We start from the raw sequence: 21,992 nt of genomic DNA on the forward strand, positions 1-21,992 counted from the left end.
TCTCCTCCTCAATGACATGATCACTTGGGTCCATCTTGCTCATTCAATCGCCTCTGCTTCCTGGTGTACCATCCTGTATCAACGTCCCCTGTTCCCCATCACCCAAGAAAGTCCCAGGGACAGTCCCTGGAGAGGGCACATTTTCTTCTGCTATGATTCATTTCTTGCCAGCACTCGGCCTTACAGCTTTCCCCTTATACCTTCCAGGAAAGCAAAGGAGGGTAGAGTCCGGAGTGGGTGGGCAGGGAAAGTGTAGACAACTTCCACATATCTATCCACCATGTTTGCTCTTTAATACCTAAATCAGTTTTAAAATAAAATCTTTCTTGGGGCGCCTGGGTGTCTCAGCTGGTTAAGCGTCTGACTCTGGAATTTGGCTCAGGTCACAATCTCACGGTTCGTGAGATCGAGCCCTGCACCGGGCTCTGCGCTGACAGTGCGGAGCCTGCCTGAAATTCTCTCTCTCCCTCTCTCTCTCTCTCTGCACCACCCTCTCAAAATAAGTAAATAAACTTTAAAATAAAATGAAATCTTTCTTTAGACGTTTCCTCCACAGTCCTAATATACACATCACAACAAATACTCTGAGCACAAGAGCCCAGATAATATGCCCATTTCACAGATGGGAAAAATGAGTCTCCGTGAGCTTCAGCATGTCCTCAAATTTAATGAAAGGAATAAGTGTACATGAAGTTACATATGAGAGGAAAAGACCAACAACAGCTGGCCTGTGACTCTTTTCAAAATACACTATTTTCTCCTCAATTTAAAAGATACTAAGATGTTGAAAAGCTGCTACTGTGGTTATTTTCTAATTACTACTGCTTCTCCCAGCTCCTGAAGCTTGAAAGACGTGTATAGTGAAGCCCAATGAACAGCCAATTCAGACACCAGACTTTCTCGTAAGAGCAGGAAGTGATTAAAATTTAAGCTTCTAATAAAAACGCAGCCGTAACCACTTTGATTAATTTCTTCTATTATGTGAAAGATACATGCTGATTATTGTAAATGATCGAGCAATATGTAAAAAGACAGAGTAAAAATGAAAAGACTTTGTCTCCTTTCCTCAATCTGAGTCACTGTTAAAAATTTTTCTCTAGCCATCAAGATTTTCTCTGCTTTTGAAAAAGTTTCTCTTGGGGCGCCTGGGTGGCGCAGTCAGTTAAGCGTCCGACTTCAGCCAGGTCACGATCTCGCGGTCCGTGAGTTCGAGCCCCGCGTCGGGCTCTGGGCTGATGGCTCGGAGCCTGGAGCCTGTTTCCGATTCTCTGTCTCCCTCTCTCTCTGCCCCTCCCCCATTCATGCTCTGTCTCTCTCTGTCCCAAAAATAAATAAACGTTGAAAAAAAAAAATTTTGAAAAAGTTTCTCTTTCCCTCGTCTCATCTATCTACCTGACTGTACTAAATACACTACACTCTAACCTACTTTTGGTATTTACCAATACGTCGTGAACAGATTTCCGTATCTGCTGTGGCTCAGTATTTTTGATAGCTACCTGATGTCCACCATGCAAAGACCTGTCTTTATGTCAAACTAGAATCCACCAGGTCAAAGAAAGTATTGCCCATTTCTAACATATTTCACTTAAGCTTCACTGGGGTCTGCTGCTGTCACATTAAAAGAATTTGGATTTCATACCCCATTCAAGAGGGTTTGGTTACCATCACGAGCTCCTTCTCAAGAGCTCATTTATTAGCGGTCAGAACATAAAACCCTGGACAGTATTTTAGCAAAACCTATGTGATTCTGTTTCCGAATCCATAAATATCATAATTTATTTTTTTAAGTTTATTCATTTATTTTGAGTGAGAGAGAATATGAGCAGGGGAGGGGCAGAGAGAGAGGGAGAGAGAGAATCCCAAGCAGACTCTGAACCATCAGCACAGAGACCAACGTGGGAGTCGAATTCACAAACTCTGAGACCATGACCCTGAGCCGAAATCAGGAGTCAGACGTTTAAGCGACTGAGCCACTCAGGAGTTAAATCTGAGTTTTCGTCTATTTGCCCTCCCAAGACTAAATGCCTGGGGTGCAGATACAGTTACCTGCTGTCAATATTTCCCCCCTGTCTCTCACAGGAGTTGACACCTGCCATATGTTTGATACGTGAATTATTTAATGAAGGGCAGGTAAACAAGCTAATGGGAGGCATTGGTGGAAAGTGTGAAAATTAGATAAAACTAAAGATTTTATATGATAAAATACACTAAAACCTTCTTCGCAAATATTTACCTGTAATCCAATGGCATTTGTTCATCTCCAACATCAAAATTCTCCTGGCACTTCTGAGAGAAATGTACCGAAATCTACACTTGGAATGAGTTCACTCAGCGTTAACTAAGTTAAACGAACAAAACTCCGGAAATCTCAACAATCTCCGCAGCTTAATTCTCGGTGGCCCACACAAACATATGCTGCCTTTTTTCCCCAAAGACGTTGATCTGAGCATCTATAATTAGAGCTTCGGTGCTGATAACACATCAGGCTTCCTAACGCAGGATGCCCCCAAGGTGGGGCAAACAGCAGACAGGCTCAGTTGACATTTCAGATGCCTAAATTGCCTTTTTCAATACCTACGGCATGTTGAAACCCTCTAATTTTCTCCCTCTGGCAACCTGCAATTTTTCATTTGCTTTTATTTACTCGGGAACCCCAGCAAAAGGGGACTCAGCACCATGCCCGTAGCCGGTTAGCTGTCACCGGGCTTTCTCATGCGCACTCCTCCTGCGCCTGCCCTTTATCTGAGGCTCGCAGCCCTGCCTCACGGTAGAGAAACGCTACATACGTGCACTGAGTGCGAAGTTGATGCAGCGTTTCCCTCTATCTTATCGCTTTAATCCTCTCCTTTCTTTTTTTCCTTCTGATTCCACCATTTCTAAATCTTTATACTCTGTGACCTGGGCCTCAAGTAACTAACTTCATATTAGCCAAAGAGATCCTCACGTCCTTGGAGCCCAGGCATGCATGCATGCGTGCATTCGTTCATTCATGGATAATGGATTGAGTATTTCCTATACATCACACGCCAAGGACATGAAAGTGTCTAAGACAGTCACAGGTTTTGAAAATGCAGGCTAGCAGAGAGAAAAGGCATATCATCCATTAATGAGAACCCATCGTGACAAGATCGCTAGGAGCCAGGACGGTGCGCTAGGAGATCTTCGATAAAAGGGTAATTAAGTCTGATCAGGAGGGTGGACAAAGATGTCAGAATGTTCTCCCCAGGCAGGCGTGGCCTCCTTATCTTTCTCTTTCACTGTTTTCTGCTTACCCGTATTCTGGGTCTTCTCCAATTGGCGTTTGTTTTTTCTCTCTCCCTCAGAAAACTAAACTCCATATGGGCACAGAATGTGTTCTGAACCTTCACACCCCTAATACCTATCACAGCATCAGTTATTAATTAAGTAGTTAACGCATCAACTTTCCTACTCAACAAACCTGCTGAGCGTCCTCTGCGTGCTGGGCACCCCCCAGGCCCGGCAGATAAAATAGGCTGAGGAGAATATGCCCAGTGCCTGCTCTCAGGGAGCACACAGTCTAATAAACAGAACATAATCGTCGCGTCCGTAGTCTGTTTGGTGGCACCAGAAAGAAACCAGCAGCCAGCTGAAAGTCAAGTTGGTCGTGGAGTCATGACGGCAGGCTGTTACATCCTCCAGGGCAAGCCAGGGGAGCCTGTTGTGTTAGAGGACTTCTGAATAGAGACCCAAGCAAATGAAGGCATGGGCTGCGTGGACACCTGCGGAGCAATGTTCCAGGTGGAAAGGACTGGGGCGGGGAGCACCTGTGAACATGGTGGGCACAGCAAGGAGCCACGAGAACAAGAGGGGAGTAGCTGGGGCGGGGCCACAGCAGAGCAGGTCACGGGATGGCTCTATGTAGGACTTTGGGTTTTTCTTGGAGCGGGAAGGAAAGCGTCTGGGGTATTCGGATGGATGAGTGACGCTGATTGGGCTTCTGTGTGGGAACGGACTTCAGGGTAGGCGAGGAGGGTTGGGGAGAGGAGAGATGATGCTCCCTACCCAGGGAAGGGATGATGGTTTAAGAGAGGGTGGCCATGGTCCGGGGGAAGGGAGACAATGGCATCTGGCTGTGTGTCAGATGTGCAGAAAGCAACCGCTGATTTGCCGAAGGCTAGGATGCACTTTCATGGGCTCGTTACCCTCAGGTGCATAACATATATAAAGAAGTGGCTATTTCTTTCTCTCTCTCACAAAGACACACACTCAGTAATAATGCATTCTTGGCAATATTAACAATGCATTGATGTGATTTGTTCGCAGAACAGGTCTTCCAGCACTCGGATTAGAATAACGGTGTGTTCTCTGAAAACTTAAACCAACAGCTTGCAGGTGTCATTGGGAAACACATGACAAGAATGTTGTATTTGTCCTCAGAGGCCAGAGGGGAAGCTCTGTACTGTCTGCTACTATGTGACCCTGGCCAAAGTGTTTCATTCTCCTGTTTTCTCATTTCAACTAGGAAGGTAATAGAGGCATATTCCCAACCACACTGAGAATGAAAAATTAATTCATATGAAAATGCATCATAAATAATACAATATAATGTATATGTTGATCAATATCTAACATATCAGAGGCACGTCGTGGCTTAAAAGTTATTTTCGTATCTATTTGATCATCACGATGCACGCAGCGGTAGGTACACATCACAACAAATACTCTGAGCACAAGAGCCCAGATAATATGCTCATTTCACAGATGGGAAAAATGAGTCTCCGTGACTTCGGCATCTTCTCAAATTTAATAAAAGGAGTAAGTGTACATGCAGTTACATAGGAGAGGAAAAGACCAGAAGCATCTGGCCTGGGATCTAACCCTCTCCCGATCATCTTTTGATGGGGGACATAGAGACAGGGGTAGACACTCCCAAGGAAAGAGCGTAGAGCCTGGCCTGGTCTCTTTTGAACATGCTGATCACTGCACCTCCTGGTAGAGAGATAATCGTATCGGCCAAGGGGAGGATGCTTGTCTACAGAAAGCTGTTAGCAGCACCTCCCTGGCCTAGGATTATCATCACCATCAGACCCGGGACCCAGGGATTAATGAGGCAGGGCCCCACAGAAACATCACGCAAGCCACGTAATGATCTGAGTGTAAAATGGAGAGATTTCAAGACCAAAACACTGCAGAGAAGGAAAAAGTAATCTAGACATCTGTCTCAACCAACGCTGGAGAGAAACAGTTTACATTTCTTCTACAGACTGTCACCTATCAACAGTCTGAGTTATTTTTCCATGCTGCCGAGTGCATAAGAGGGTTGTCTGTATCCCAGATATCCTGAGTCTTCTGTGGGTACAAGTTTCTCTTCTATGCACCGGTTCTCAACCTAGGCTGTAAATTAGAATCAGCCGGGGGAGCTCAGAATGGCTACATCCCAGAAAAATTAAGTCAGAATCTCCAGGCATGGGGCTACGGTTGGGAGGCGGGAGTCGGTCTTTTACAGCTCCCGGGTGATTCTAACGTGCAGTCAAGGCTGAGAACCCGTGCCAAGTCCTGAAGCTTCCAGCTGTTTGATGTATCGCCTTCTTTCACATAGTTCACAGTACCGGGAAGAAATACAGCTGAACTCTGACCTTGGTAGATGATCCTAAATGAGGTTTTTCACATTATGTCAATTTTGATATTTTCCAAAATGAAGTCTTGAAGACCTGTAAATTGAAACCTTTCACTTAATTTTCACCTGAATCAGTAACAATTTCTTGCACAGGAACCTAATATTCTTGTGTTCATGCAATTATTTATTTGTTGATTGCCTTATTCACTGCTTGGTCCCCAAAAGAATGTAGGTAAGCTTTATTCACATTTATGTGAACCTGGTCACCAGCAGAGTATCGAGAAAGTTCACGGCAGCAATAAAAGCAACTTGTAGAAGCAAGAGAATGATTGCCTAGGAGTCTCCAATGGATACAATACCATCTACTTTTTCTACAGCATCTTCTTGAGGGCAGGAGTTCTGATTCCATGTATCAAAGATTAATTACAAACGTCAGTGCAGAAGTAAACACTGCAGGTCAATATCTGAGCCTGATCATTTGGAAACATCATGTGTTGACCAGCCTCTGGCACGTGTACATTTGGCAACTGAGTTTGGAACCCAGGACTGATTCTCCCCCCTGCATCCCCCCAGGCCTGCCCAGGCCATACGGTTCTCACCAGATGGAGCAGGGACCCTCCTGAGGAAACGGGGGTGTGCGGATCCGCGCCCTCCTTCAGGAGCCGGAGCGCTGCAGGACGGAAAGAGGAGAAGGCGGTTAGAGCACGTCTTTTATCCACCCCGTGAATACAAAACCTGTAGCGGTTCATTCAGCTCTAAACTGCAAACAGCCACAAAAGCGAAAGACACATTGATCGCCATCTGACCTCAACTCCGTGTATGTAGGGCTGAGGGCATCTATCTGCACATTCAAACTTAATCCTCTATTTGTCCATATAATTTCCTATCACAGCTGTGCAAATTATTCAGAAAAAGGAACACTTTAAAAAAAAATCGTATTTACTTCAATTCAAGTTAGTCAACATACAGAGTAGTCTTGGTTTCAGGAGCAGAACCCCGTGATTCATCACTTCCATACGACACCCAGGGCTCATGCCAACAGGTGCCCTCCTCAGGGCCCGTCACCCATCTAGCCCACCCCCCCACCCCTTCCAGCAACCCTCAGTTTGTTCTCTGTGTTTAAGAGTCTCTTATGGTTTGCCTCCTTCTCTGTTTTTATCTTATTTTTTCCTTTCCTTCCCTTCCCCTACATTCATCTGTCGTGTTGCTTGAATTCCACATATGAGTGAAATCACGTGATATTTATCTTTCTCTGACTGACATTTCATTCAGCACAATACATTCGAGTTCCATCCATGTTGTTGCAAATGGCAAGATTTCATTCCTTTCGATCGCCGAGTAATAATACTCCATTGCATATATATACCACATCTTCTTTATGTATTCACCAGGGGATGGACATCTGGGCTCTTTCCGTACTTTGGCTATTGTTGATAGTGCTGCTATGAACATTGGGGTACATGTGCCTCTTTGAATCAACACTCCTGTATCCTTTGGATAAATACCTAGTAGTGCAACTGCTGGGTCATACGGTAGTTCTATTTTTAATTTTTTGAGGAACCTCCATACTGTTTTCCAGAAAGAGGAAAACACTTTTGCATTTTATTGTTTCAAAGTGTCCAGTCTGGATACCCTCTGTAGGGCCAAATAATAAAAAGAAATTACTTCACTAGGCTCATGTAGGCACTGGTTCAGTTAACTTTATTTTTTAATCTCGTTAGGACCCATTGGTTTAAAACAAAGTTTATACTTTGCATGTTAAACCTCCTTTCATGTGACAGTAGTGTACCCATCATTCCAAGAAGCACTATGGGACAAGGCCATTTCTATCTAAATTACTAATGCCGGGGGTGCCTGGGTGGCTCAGTCAGTTAAGCGTCCGGCTTCGGCTCAGGACATGATCTTGTGGTCTGTGGGTTCGAGCCCCACGTCGGGCTCTGTGCTGACAGCTCGGAGCCTGGAGCCTGCTTTGGATTCTGTGTCTCCCTCTCTCTCTGCCTCTCCCCTGCTCGCACTCTGTCTGTCTCTCTCTCCCTCAAAAATAAAACATTAAAAAAATTAAAAAAGAATAATGCCAAATAGGTCAAAACATATACCAATTATCACACTAAATGCACAGTTGGAAGGTGACCTGTGTTTCCATTTAACAGCAAAGGTGAATTCATTAGTACAAGGAACGCCCCGGGGAATAAGGAGACCTCTGCTTTTTCCACTGGCTCCAGGGCCAGCCTCGCAGAAAGGTTCATCAGCTCCCCAAAGCACTCTCCTGGTTTCCACAGTTAACAGCAGTATCACAGTCTCAATAAAAAGCCGTTAGTGCATTTTCCACAAAAACTATAATTAAAGCAACAGTGACTCTTTTTTTCTATTGTAACATAGAACTGAATGAAATGGCTCAGATTCAAACTCGTGCCTCACTGAACACACTCTCTTTCCATGAAGGTTCTTGGCAGTCTGGAGTGCTACCTGCATGTACCTTCTTTGCTATGGCACCCCAATTCTTTTATGTGCTTCAATCCCCAGTGTGTCCCCATCTTCCCCAAAGCTAACTGCACGTCAGAAGGGGCGCCACGGGTCCTGGCGGACACGGCTACTCCGGCAGTCCCCTCTCCAGAAAGGCCATCCCTTTGATGGCATGTGCACTGGAGGTGAACAGGGAAGCAGAACAGCCTGTCCAAAATGAGGGTAAGGTGGTGACAGCAGAGGCCATCCACACCCAGCCCCGCGTGCCCTCCAGACACCCCTTCCTGAAATCAGAGTGCCTTTGTCCAAATGTCTCTTCCCAGGGAACTCAGACACATTCCTGTGCTCGGTCCACAGCGGTCACATGTGGCTTCTTGGATCTGTACCCGCTCACGCTCGTCCGCACCCTGAGAGCATCCTTAGTAGGAGAGGATCCACACCTGTTCATCTTCCAAATGGCTTCCTCTTGGGATGCTCTTTCTCCAGTGAAGAATTTAATTCTCCTCGTAAGACAAATTCTCCAAATGTGGGTAGTTTGTTACAACACAACTTGCCCAAGATGGCTTCTCACGGGAGTAACCTGACAGCACGTGGGGCATCCATTTACTTCCTTGGGCATCCTGCCCCTTGGCCATCAGGACAACATCTAGGAAGGCACTGCCTTTCCTGTCCTCTCTGTATTTCTAGGAGCGGTCCCGCATGGCACAACAGATGCCCTTTTGCCCCCCTGTTCCTGGCTCTCTCTGTGCACACGAATTGTAAACGGACACACTTTCTGTTCCCTCACATCTTCTTACCCTTAATTTTTAAGTATTTTTAAATGTTAATTTATTTACTTTTGAGAAAGAGAGAGAGAGAGAGAGAGAATGAATGAATGAATGGATGAACAGGGGAGAGGCAGAGAGAGAGGATCCCAAGCAGGCTCTGTTCTGTACCATCAGCGCAGAGCCTGATGTTCCTTGAACTCAGGAATCGTGAGATCATGACCTGAGCCGAAATCAAGGGTCAGACACTTAACCGACGGAGCCACCCCAGCGCCCCTTCTTACCCTTAATTTTGAAAAGTCCATTGCCGACAACAGAAAGTGAATTTAACATGTGTATCAATGCTTTCCTCAGAAGATGAATAGCACTTTTCCCCGAATGTTTATTTTTTTAACAAATGTACGTATTCATCTTGAATTAACTAATATCTATAGAGTGCTTTTACAGCTTCTACAGCCAAGCTCTTGAACTACAAATACAGTAGGAGGCAGATTATATCACTTATGACATGTGTAAAATGCCATCAGATTTCTTGAATCGAATCCACCTTGCACATGTGTAGTGAGTTACACATAATAGGAGCCGGTGACACCCTGGCCTTGGGGTTCCACAGACTTGGCTCTGGGGCCTGGCCCCAATGGGAGAGCGACTGAATCCTCTGTGCCTCCATGTCCTGTCAGATCAAAATAACGGACAGTCACTGGACTCAGGTCATGGGGGCCCTGAGAGAATGGAAAGGGGACGACGGTACGGCATATTCATTGTGCCCCCGGCACTGGGTACCGATCTCCAAAGGATTCCTATTAGTATAATTATTCTAAGTCACAAAACCCCATAATAACAGACTTTAGAATCCATAACTTAAGGTTTGTTCTCAATTTTCTCAAAACCTTCTGATTTTTAAACGTCGAATGTAAGCGTAGGACATAAAGAACCCCAACCTTGCAGCATTCACCCAGAGGATGCGTGTGTGATGTGCCAACCATGAAAGGGTTGAAAAGGATAAGGCAGGAGACCCTACAGGATTCGGACACCAGTTTGTGGGCAACAAAGTAGATGACAGGGTTTCAAGCAAAGGATTTGAAAAGATTCATGAGCTAAGCATAATATGGGCTGAATGTGTGTGTGCTTCCCGAATTCCTGTGTTGAAGCCTCAGCCCCCAAGGTGACCAGATCAGGAAGGGTGCTGCCGGGGGCTGATTATATGGGAATGAGGGAGATAATGAGGACCGAGACCTCCTGGTGGGATTAGTGCCCTTATTCGGGTACGAAGTGACCACAGCTCACCCTCTCTGTCCTGTGGGGACACAGTGAGAAGGAGGCCATCCATAAATGAGGAAGCAGCCCTCAGCAGCGGCCACATCTGCTGGCACCTTGATCTTGGACTTTCTGGCCTCCAGAACCACGAGGAATAAGTGTCTGTTGTTTAAGGCCCTGGTCTACAGCATGTCTGTTACAGCGGCTGCTGGAGGGAAACACAAAGGCCTGAAGGGGTCTCTTGCTCCCACCCTCTGTGTAAGTACTGAATGCAGGGTGCCTAAGTGGCTCAGTCGGTTAAGCATCCTACTTCGGCTCAGGTCATGATGTCATGGTTCATGAGTGCAAGCCCCACATCGGGCTCTGTGCTGTCCGCGCAGCGCCAGCTTCAGATCCTGTGACCCACCCCCCTCCCGCCCCACTCAAACTCACACTTTCTCTCTCGCTTCTTCTCTCTCTCAAAAATAACCATTTAAAAAATGGTTATTTAAAAACATTTAAATTCTGAAAGCGGATTCACGATAAGGCAGTGGGGTGGCAGTCACAGCAGTGAGCGTGCACAGCTTTGTTGTGGAAGATAGAGAACACACTAGGCAGGCGGGGACACAGTGGGAGTCTGAGCTACATGGCATGGGGGGGGGGGTCTATGGAGCACTGACACCACAACCAGGGAGAGCAGTCTGTAGGGTGCAGAACATGGATGAGTAACCAAGAGGCAGGGGAAGCCGCACCAGCGTACTGGGATGGATGGGGACGGAGATCTGGGTGGATGCAGGGATGGAGGGAGGGAGGGAGGGAAGGATGGGTAGAGTGATGGAGGGAGGGATGGAGGGAGGGAAGGAGGGATGGAAAGCTGGACAGACAGATATGCCTTTATGTGTTTACTACACATTTTACTGATACAAAGGCTGTGTAACCCACAACTTAGAAATAACTAAATATACAACGCTGAATGTTGTAAATGCCATATAGCCAATTGATCTCACAGAATAATTTTCATGCTTTTTGTTGAACTGTTATGTCCACAGCCAGTCTGTGGCTATAATTAGTGCATATGACCTTGACATTTGGGTAGATATTCTCACTGACACTGGTGAGTGGAGCTGGGGGTGGGGGGGTTGTAAAACTATGGCTGGCAGGCCAAATCCAGCTGTGGATTTTGTAAGACTTTGAATTAAAAATGATTTTTACATTTTCAAGGCATGCATAAGAAAAGAAATAAAAAATAAAAAAATCAACCAAAAAATTCAAGAAGACTGAGCAACATAGACTTTATGTGGCCTGTAAAGTCTGACATATTTTCTATCTGGCCCTTTCCAGAAAGTTCGCTGACTCCCCTGAAGTATGTCAGATGTCACTCACTTATCAAGGACCTGAGAAACATCTGTGGAAGTAAGACCAGGGTTTTTAGACAATGTATCATATTTTGTCACATTTTTGGTGCTGACATAACACATTTATTTTTAATTTTTTCATTTTTATTTTTGAGAGACACAGAGATAGAGCATGAGCAGTAGATGGGCAGAGAGAGAGGGAGACACAGAATCCAAAGCAGGCTCCAGGCTCTGAGCTGTCAGCACAGAGCCCGACACGGGGCTCAAACTCATGAATCATGAGATCATGACCTGAGCCGAAGTCGGACGCTTAACTGACTGAGCCACCTGGGTGCCCCTGACATAACGTATTTGTAAGTGTAGCCCTGAATGAACACATCCTCCAAAACTTCTTAATTCTAGACGATCAGTAAGACAGTAAATGACGCCGACTTTCGTGGTGTAATTCTCTCATCTCAGGCCCCCAACAAGATGTCACCGAACCCAGGGTTGGAAAAAGATGTGACACATGAGACAGCACATGATTGGGGGGCACTTTCAGCACTCACCGCAAGACACAAACGTGACTTCGAGGGCCTAAATGAACTAGTTAAGAAGTGATGAGTGTTGCGTATTACCCTTGGTTTTATTGCCATCTACCTAACTGTAAGTTTGTATGCTTTCACTTTTCTATAGGCTTTGTTTCCCTGCTGTACAACCAACTGGCAAATTCCTGAAAATTTAACAGGGGGCTCTCAGGGGCTAGGAAGGTAAACTCAGCCCACCACGGGGTGGGGGAAGCCCGAGGTCGAGAAGGAGGGGGGCCAAGAAGGTCCAGGATGAGGCAGGCACAACACCCACGAGCTCCAGAACTTTGTGCCACAGTGACAGACAAGGAAGTCCCACCCCTCTCGTTTGGGCCACACATCAGCCTACGGAGAAAAGAGGTGGGGACCATCTGAGCATGGTTTTTCTCCCTGCATAGAATTTGAGCTATTGTCCCAAAGGGCTGATTTACAGCCCTGAATTCAAACCACGGACTGCACGCTAAGCGGGTTGCCCGTGGAGACCAAGGTGGGGACTCAGCTATTGACAAAATAAACATGTTTTCATATAAACACACACACACAAACGGTAGAGTGAGCTAAATTCTAGGTCTCTGCAAAGGGTTAAAACCAGACATGGTAAAGAACTTAGATGCTAAGATATAATGAAGAAAATGCCACTTGCAGCCTGATTATTTCATCACAAAGAATTTCAAAAGAGGAGAGGGTCCATGTTTCCAATGCCAACATAGCAGAGCACTTTTCTAAATACTTGGGGTCTGACAGGCCAAGAGCAGCAGCAGGATAGAGAAATTCCAAAACCAAGACACGAGTCAAAATCCATTTTCAGGCCCTCCAATTACTCCTTTTGGGTAAACCTACCAAATGTAGGTTAAAATACTTTCTCCCCAAAGGTACCCGTTCATGGCAGCCTCGTCATAACGAGACTCCAATCGCCAGTCGAGTGAAATGGCAGGGTCTTTCTGTGACAATAAAATCCGCAGGAAAACAGCCTGAGGAAAAACAGCCATCTGGGGACCAAACAGAATAATGAAGCTGAGGCTTCCTTTTATAGTGTCGCCGCTTGGAACTGATTCAGCATTTATTGTGTATTTGTGGCTCCGTCATCAAGCTGCCACAGAGCTCCGCCGAGATGTCTGTGTGCGGGGCATGATTTGATATTTAAAAAGACACACTCGGTCTTTAAATCTTCAGCCATAGGGGTAAAAAATGGATGAAAAGACATCATAAAATTTTGCTAAGGAGCTTTACTTGAATATGCATAGGCTGTCCCCACCCCAGGTCCCCACCATCATCAACAATCCCCAAACCCAAGAGTTCAGCTGGTAATTAGCACTTGTTCCGAGTCTCCAGCTATTACTGTGACTTATCTGGGTGGATGCCACACAGCACATTTAGGATGGTTACTGGACAGCAACTGGGGACAGTAACTGCTTTGGGGATCCTGTGAACTGATATGGATACCTCACTACAGCAGCAATCAATGCTCGTGTGATTTTCATGATGAGAGCGGGTCTATACTCACAAAGATTTTATGTGTAAAATCAATGCCTGGGTGGCTCAGTGGGTTGAGCGTCTGACTTCGGCTCAGGTCATGATCTCACAGTCCGTGGGTTCAAGGCCCACGTCAGGCTCTGTGGTGACAGCTAGGAGCCTGGAGCCTGCTTCTGATTCTGTGTCTCCCTATCTCTCTGCCCCTCCCCTGCTCGTGCTCTGTCTCTGTCTTTCAAAAATAAATATCATTAAATTTTTTTTTTTTAAATCAACAGAGGGAAGGATACATGAAACACACCATAATCTGGGGTTCTAGTTGGAAGTCCGGTGAAGGCATTTTCTAGAGAGAGGAAAAGACAACTCTTAGGTGATAAAATGTCAGCAAGTGGAAGGCTTGGTTGGGGGGGTGGGGAGGTGTACAGGAGTTTTTGATTTATTTGCTCAACTCTTCTGCGAGTTTAATTTAATTTCTAAATAAAAAGTTACAAAGAATGACCACAAAAAATCAAGGCAGGGTCCTTTTGCCCCTGAAAGGATGGTAGAAACATCAATTGAAGACTTCCAAAAAGGTTGGGGAGCCTGGGTGGCTCCATTGGTTGAGCGTCGGACATCGGCTCAGGTCATCATCTCGCGGTCTGTGAGTTCGAGCCCCGCGTCGGGCTCTGTGCTGATGGCTCGGAGCCTGGAACCTGCTTTGGATTCTGTGTCTCCCTCTCTGTCTCTGCCCCTCCCCCGCTCATGCTCTGTCTGTCCCTGTCTCAAAAATAAATAAACATTTAAAAAAATTAAAAAATATATTTTAAAGACTTCCAAAAAGGTAGATGTGAGAATTTCCGTAACAATCGATAGTCTTCTAAGAAATGCTTTAAAAGGTTTATCTTTTTGTCGACAAGGAAGGGAAGCAGAAAGCAGGAAAGTAGAGATTAGGTTATTAACCCCACAGGCATGTCTACTTGCACAGCAGGAAGGATTCCCCGCCCTAAGTAGAACTCAAATTTTAGGATGTCTAACAATGACTTGAGTTTTTTTTTTTTTTTTATAGGTTTTTCTAGTTCAGTGATTCTCAACCTACTTTTCATTATCACTTCTTCTCTGTCAACGTCTACCATGAAATTGTAGTACCACAGGCATTCTGTCCATCTGTTCAGGTGCTGTGACCTCTGGAGGGCAATAGCCCATTGGTAAAGTTAACACTTTTCTCCCCCCAGAAAGACTTAGGGCCATGTCTCTCCAACCCTTCAGAATCACGCCCTAGTCCGACGCCCAGATACGGTTTCAGGCATCCAGGGATGGGATCCAAAACTCTGCATTTCAAACACACACTCCAGGAGATTCTGGTGCAGATGGCCACCTAAATTCACTTTGAGACAAAGTGCTAGGATTTTATAATCTTGGAAAATTACCTCCAAACACCTTACTTGGAACAAGAGAATTCATGGCAATGTTAAGAGCTCACGGCAGATCCTTTCCCATTAATCGGTCATTGAGAACGTGGCCCCTGGCACTGCTTGAACCGCGGGAACCGTCAGAACACACTATTTATTCTCAATAAATGAATACTTAGCCAAACCTGTCTGAGCTGAATCTTGGTTTGGGGGGTGATCTGAGAGGTCAAGGTCCGAGTCAATGGGGAGGCCTCAGGTGATGCTGGAGTCCAAGTCTGGGGCAATGATGCTCAACCCTCATTATGCTTAGAACGTCTCCCAGAGCTTAAAAATAAATTAATCCCCCGGTTCTGTCACCAGATTCTTAAAATCAGGAAGTGCCCAATTATGTATATGTTTTTAAGGTCAAAGTACCTTGATGATTATGATACTGGGAAGGGTGGGAAACAGTGGAAATCAGCATCCAAAGGGCTGGCTGGCCTATTTGCACCCCAGCCCACAGCGATCTGAAGAGGGTCTAGCAGGTTCTGAAGCTCGCCTTGAGGACTTGCTTGGGTTCTATATTCAGGGGAGGTGCTCAGTCACACATTAAGCGGTTGCTTCTGATTTGGATCAGGTCTACCTATGATAGAAGACAGGATCCAGTAGGCAGAGAGGGAAAGATTAGGACCTGAGGTCCCTGGGTGGGGGAAAAACACCTATTTGGGAACAATGCTGGGGGTGTGTGGCCACAGCAAACCCCCTCAGGCTTAAGGTTCCTCTTAACAATGGAACAGACCCCACCTACTCCCCCTCGGGGTTCCCTCGGGAATTTGATGAAAGACATACTTACGGCCAGAGACCACCCCTCCTACAATGGAAAAGAGCCCATCAGGAATGGACAACCCAGCACCTAGAGCGATCCAGCCAGTAAGGGTAGAGCCTGAAAAGGACCAAGGGGGAAGGGATGGCGGAGGGGGAGGGCTGACCAGAACCTTATAAAGCAAGGACCCTCCCCTACAGTCCTGGCGTTCACTTTCCAATGTCCCCTCTCAGGAAAGAGAGCTTTGCTACTACTCTTCCCTTCTGATCTTACACTTTTAATAAACTTCTGCCCGATGCTCATTCTGTGTCCCCCTCTTCCTTCTTCGAAGGGGCGAGACAACGAACCCCGGGGATTGTGGTGAAAAATCCTGCAACAACCCGCATCAACAGGACATTCAAGAATGCCACCAGCCACTCTCCTGGAGGAGGAGACCCAGGTGGTCAGGGACGAGTTTGGGTTCTAGGCTTAGCAAGAGAACTACAGACAAATCAATCATGTGCACTGAGGACCACCTTAGTCATACTGACCTACTGAGCTTCTGGTAGTTAAGGCTAATTTCGTATTACTTTGCAATGAGTTGTTGTTGTTGTTGTTTTTTCCTTTTTGTTTTTGTTTTACTTTGCAATTAGTTTAAGAGTTCTGCTTTCCTACTAAACTGGGTCAAAACTGGATCTGATTAAAATCTGGAAGTTGTGAGACTGAGATCCAAGATCACCATGGCCAGGCTGATTCAAAGCCCCACCTAACCCGCTTGTGCAGCTGTGACTAATGCAACAAACGTCCAGTGCGTGTCTTTTATGCGCTAAGCACTGCTTCAGGAGTTGGAGGTACAGCAGAGAAAAAAATAGAATAAATCCTGCTTTCATACAGTTTATAATGTTGTGGGCAACAACACATGAAGACAGAAGGCAAACAAGCAATTATTGTATATTAGAAGGATTTGTAGTTCTCGAACACTGGCTAGATATGGTGACTCTTTTTAGAAAATGATTTGCCATTTCTCTCTTCAAATGTTGCTTGTAACCCCTTTCCTCCCTTCCCCGCCTTCAAGGCCATCACTGGCAAGGAGCTGAAAAAGTATTAAAAAAAAAAAAAAAAGGGCTTCTATCAAACTCACCTGTTCTGTAGAATTTCAACATATATTACTGTGCTTATATGCCTGGCAGGAATGAGGAGTGGCCTCTGTACCTAAACCAATCCTAAGTCATTACCTCTCTGACTATTCCAGAACAGACCCAAAGTGACGGTTTTACAACCACACACAGTTAACTACACCCTATTTGTTCAGACTGTGATGGAGGTATAGTAAATCCAGATGTACACAACATAAATACATGCTTTGCTTTTTATTTTTTCTCTATAATCCTCTGTCAATTTACAACACATAACTTCAAAATGGGCTTTATAGTTCAAATTTTAGAAGTAGCCTTAGCTTAAAAAAAAAAAAAAGGATTCATTTTCCACAAATGGTAAAATAAATGACGTACATAATTGACACTGCTACTAATCTAGAATTCTCTTTACATCTTATGGTAAAAAATGGTAAAAAAAAAAATGGTAAAAACATGAGGTACACAATTGGCGTTGCTACTAATCTAGAATTCTCTTTACTTCTTAGGGCAGTAAAAAAAAAAAAGAAACAATAATATAAAAAACATCCTTCAAAGTTACTAAAATGTGATTTACTTGAAATGAAAAGTAAAACAAATATTTACCCTCTTTTAAAAGTAAGGTAAAGGGGAATGGTGGGGAGGGCGAGCAAAATAGGGGAAGGGCAGTAAGACGACCGTCCCCTGAGGAGCCCTGGAGTAACACACAGAATTGTTGCATCATTACATTGTATACCTGAAGCTAATATCACATTGTATGTTACTTTTACTTGAATAAAAATAAATCATGACAAGCCAGTTTCAAAAAACTAAATCTTAAAAAAAAAGAAAAAAAAAATAAGGCAAAGGGGAGAGAAATATCTGAATATTTATGCCACTGACCACGACCTAAAGATAAACTCAGACAGAAGAGAGCGGTGGAAAGCATCCTAGGCTAATCCTTGATTTATTGGTAGTTGGGTAGATGTAGTTTTTTATTCTTTCTTATTTCCCCTCCAGTCTTCCTCACCAGGTAACTGACAGACATAACACTGAGTGCAGGGTATTTTGTGAATTCCAAGGGTCTCACAGATATTCTTGAGTTTTAAGCTCGTTTTAAAAGTGAAATTTCAGGGCGCCTGGGTGGCTCAGTGGGTTAAGCGTACGACTTCGGCTCAGGTCATGATCTCACGGTCCGTGAGTTCGAGCCCCGCATTGGGCTCTGTGCTGACAGCTCAGAGCGTGGAGCCTGCTTCGGATTCTGTGTCTCCCTCTCTCTCTGCCCCTCCCCCGTTCATGCTCTGTCTCTCTCTGTCTCAAAAATAAATAAACCTAAAAAAAAATAAAAAAAAAAAAGAAATTTCATATGAGCAAAGTTTGCTCTGCCAACCTCCACAAATTGGAGCAACAGACTCCCTGAAGAAAACTGGAAAGGCTCAACAATTTTTTTTTCAATGCTTTAATTCTTCAATGAGCTAAAAATAGAGTGAAGTATTACATGGAAAGACAACAGGTACCTTAAAGCGATCACAAATGAAAACACTTGAGAATTGGTCCAAGAATAGGCAACGTATGAAAGAATAAAATGTCTACCACCGGAATGTTTCCAGGTTTGGTCGATTATGAATACAGCTGTTCCCAACATTCTTGCACAAGTCTTTTTGTATAATAATGTGTTCATTTTTACAGGGCACATACCCGGAAGTGGGAGTGCTAGAATACAAAGTGTGCACGGATTTGAATGTACTAGGAATTGTCAGAGCTTTCACAAGTGGGTTATACCATTTTACACTCCCACCAGCAATACACCATGTTCAAATTGTTCCACGTTCTCATCAATGCTGGATACTGGGTATTTAATGGAGCCATACTTATGGGGAGGACGACCTCTCTCCACGTGGTTTTCCTTGGCAGCACCCTCATGAGTTTTAAGGTTGAGAATCCTTACACAAGTATTAGTCATTGGGAGATCCTTTTCTGTGGTTCCCCAGTCTCCTATCCAATATTTTATAGTGGATTTTAGTATGTTTTCTTACTGGTTTACAGCAGTTCTGTATCGATTGCATATCATTGCTGTTCCTTTATTTGGCTAATGTAGAAAATCACAGTACTTTTCAAATGATAAAGTAACCTTGCATTCGGGGGTACAGACAATGGTCTACTTTGTTTGCTCGGTGGTGATTCCATGAAATTCACTTTTGATAAATCACAGGTGCACCTTTATTGCCAAACTTTACTGTGCGTTCTGTTTCACACTAAAAGATTAGAAAATGAAAAAAAGGTGCGACAGTACTGTTAAAATAATGAGTGCTAACGTTTCAAAATCCTGGATACTAAATAATAACTATTCTTTGGTAAGTCTACCTACAGCAGCTAACATCAGTGAGGACAAAAATGCTCTCCAAAAACAAAAATTCTTGTGTGCCACGAGATGGCACGTTTCTCCTTCATTTCCCAGGACATTTTTCATATCAAGGAAGCCATGATATATCCCTATGAAAACCCCAATGCCCCTTTTTTTGAAAACATGGAAAGCTGATCTTAAAATTCACATGGAATTAGAGGGGGCCCTGAATAGCCAAAACAATCTTGAAAAAGAATGAGAGAAAAGAAAAGAAAGTTGGATGCCTCATGTTTTCTGATTTCAACCCGTAATAAAACACTACAGTAATCACAACAGTGCGGTACTGGCATAGGATAGATGTACAGACCAATGAAATAGAATTGAGAATCCAGAACCCATAAACCCATACACAGATGTTTAACAGATTGTCAATGACTATTCCACATCATTCAATGGGGGAAGGAATCATCTCTTCAACAAATGTGTTTGCGGGGACAACTGGATGGCCACCTACAAAAGCATGAAGTTGAACCATTATTCACAACATATAAAAAAATTAACCCAGCAGACCCATAAATACAGAGAACAAACGTTAAAAGATTTAAGTGGACGCTCCTCCAGAGACGATATACACACATGACCACGAAGCACATAAAAATGCTGAACATCATTAATCATTAGGGAAACACAAATCAAATGAAAACCACAATGGTACCACTTCACACTCACTAGTATGACTACAGTAAATTTTAAAAATAAGAATAACAAGTGTCGGCAAGGATGTGGAGAAACTGGAACCCACCCACACTGCAAGTGGCAATGTAACTTTGATGGTTCTTCAAGATGTTAAATACGGATTACCATGCTAACCTTCCTACTCCTAGGTATAAACCCCAAAGAGCTGAAAACAGGTACTTGAACAACTACTTGTTCATGAACGTTTATAGCAGGGCTATTCACAACAGCCAAAAGGTGGAAACAACTCAAATGTCCCTCGAATGACTGATGGATAAACCAAGTGATTATATCTACAGCATGGAATAGTATTCGTCCATGAACAGGAATGAAGTGCTACACGTACAACACAAATAAACCTTGACCATATTATGCTAAGTGAAAACAACCAGACAACAGGTCACATACTGTGTGATTTCACTTACTTGGATTATCAGCAATAGGAAACCCACGGAGATGGGGAGCGGATTAGCAGTTATTAGGGTTGGGGGAGGGGTAAATGGAGGGTGACTGCTTAATGGGTATGGTTCCCATTTGGCCGGGGCGGGGGGGGGGGGGGGGTGGTGAAAATGTCCAGGAACGAGATGGTCCTGATGGATGCACAACATTGTGAAGGTTCTCACTGCCACTAAACTATACGCTTTAAAGCAGTCAGTCGGTCAACTTCAGCTCAGGTCATGATCTAACAGTCCGTGAGTTGGAGCCCCGCATCAAGCTCTGTGCTGACAGCTCAGAGCCTGCAGCCTCTTTCAGATTCTGTGTCTCCCTCTCCCTCTGCCCCTCCACTGCTCATGCTCTCTCAAAAATGAATAAACGTTATTTTTTTAAATAGTTAAAATGAGACGTTTTATTTAAGATGTATTTTACCACAATTAAAAAGTCCTCATCCCCCTGTTGTAATGTCTTGAACTTTATAACCTTCTTAAGCCACGTACATTTTATTACAATTAAGTTTTATAAAGCTATATTTACGGAGAATCTAATGTCACGTAACTTTATTTATATAACTCCCATTTGTGTTTTTCAATAATTCTGAGGTAGAAAGGGAACGACTTTGGGACATAATTAAGTCTTCTTATCTGCATAATATTCATTTAGAAATTTTTTCTCCAATGTGCTAAACGTCTGCACACTTTAGTCCCCGTAACAATCTCAGCAGAATAGTTTTGAATTCATAGGTATCGTTTCTGGTCACACAGAGCTAGTCTGGTCAGCACCATGGACACCAGTTTTTACAATTTTTCAACTCAGCCTCAAATTAACCACAGGCTCTTAGCTGTTCCTTGACCCACCTACCCTTCTATTTCCCGGGTTCCTATTTCAACCACTTACTTCCTTTTGGAGTCTCATTAATCATTACATTTTTCTTTTCTATACTCAGACATATGCCCCATTAAGCATTTATAACTGTTGTCCCCAGAGAAGCTCATGTAGAAAAATATGTACCGTGTGACGCATTAAGGCAGAGAGATTAATGCCGCCCCCTAGGAAATTATCAATTCCAATTTCAGTACTTGCCAGAGGCTTCAGCATTCAACAAAACTGAGGGAGCCCGCCCCTTCCCGGGATGCTGATGACCGCAGAAGCCGCCAGACCAATCTATCTAGCGGTGTTAGGTCTTCCCGTGGAAGGACTGCCCGACAAACACAAAATCGACAGTATTTAATGTCCCTGCACGTGGAATAATTTACTTTGGATTCACCAATTTGCAGTGTGTGTCTTAAACATTTTTGGAAGTCCAATATTACACACACCGATGAAGTTACACTGGTGAGTGGTAAGCACCTCGGCTCGTCCCCGAGGTACCAAGCACACTTCTGTTCCTTGAAACACCAAGGCAATATAAGGCATGCATGGTGGAAACCATTCTTGAAAGAGCAGCCTTTTCCTGGTGTCCACATCTAACTTAGCCAGACCCCATATTGAGCGTTTACTCGTGATTCGTGATGTTCTTTGTTTAAGGATTCGTTACCAAATGTGAAGAGAAGGCCAAAAACGTCAGCGGCAAGGGTAAAAATGAGTTAAGCTGCAGGGAGATTTCAAACTGTTGTCCCTGGAAGTGGTGCCTCTGACGGAGAGACACTAGAGACAAATGGGCTTTTGTCCTGAGGTGCCACGTGGTCAGCCTCCAAACCAAGGTCTGGTGCCCTGCTCTCCTGAAGCTCACGTCTGCGGCAGTGGGGTTAGTCTGGGCTGTTTT

General features: G+C 44.4%; 1 protein-coding gene across 2 annotated transcripts in view; it reads right to left on the reverse strand.

Annotated features, from left to right (window-relative positions):
* The window catches only part of MYO16 (myosin XVI), a 491,281-nt gene that overhangs the window by 411,326 nt on the left and 57,963 nt on the right, over positions 1-21,992 (reverse strand). For both annotated transcript variants that reach the window (XM_040487087.1, XM_040487086.1), the window contains exon 3: positions 6,178-6,248. In XM_040487087.1, the coding sequence (XP_040343021.1) occupies positions 6,178-6,248 (71 nt within the window). The remainder of the gene's footprint in view (positions 1-6,177; positions 6,249-21,992) is intronic.

The sequence above is a fragment of the Herpailurus yagouaroundi genome, unplaced genomic scaffold (assembly GCF_014898765.1).
Source record: "Herpailurus yagouaroundi ecotype Mexico unplaced genomic scaffold, PumYag 164, whole genome shotgun sequence".
Taxonomy (NCBI): Eukaryota; Metazoa; Chordata; class Mammalia; order Carnivora; family Felidae; genus Herpailurus; species Herpailurus yagouaroundi.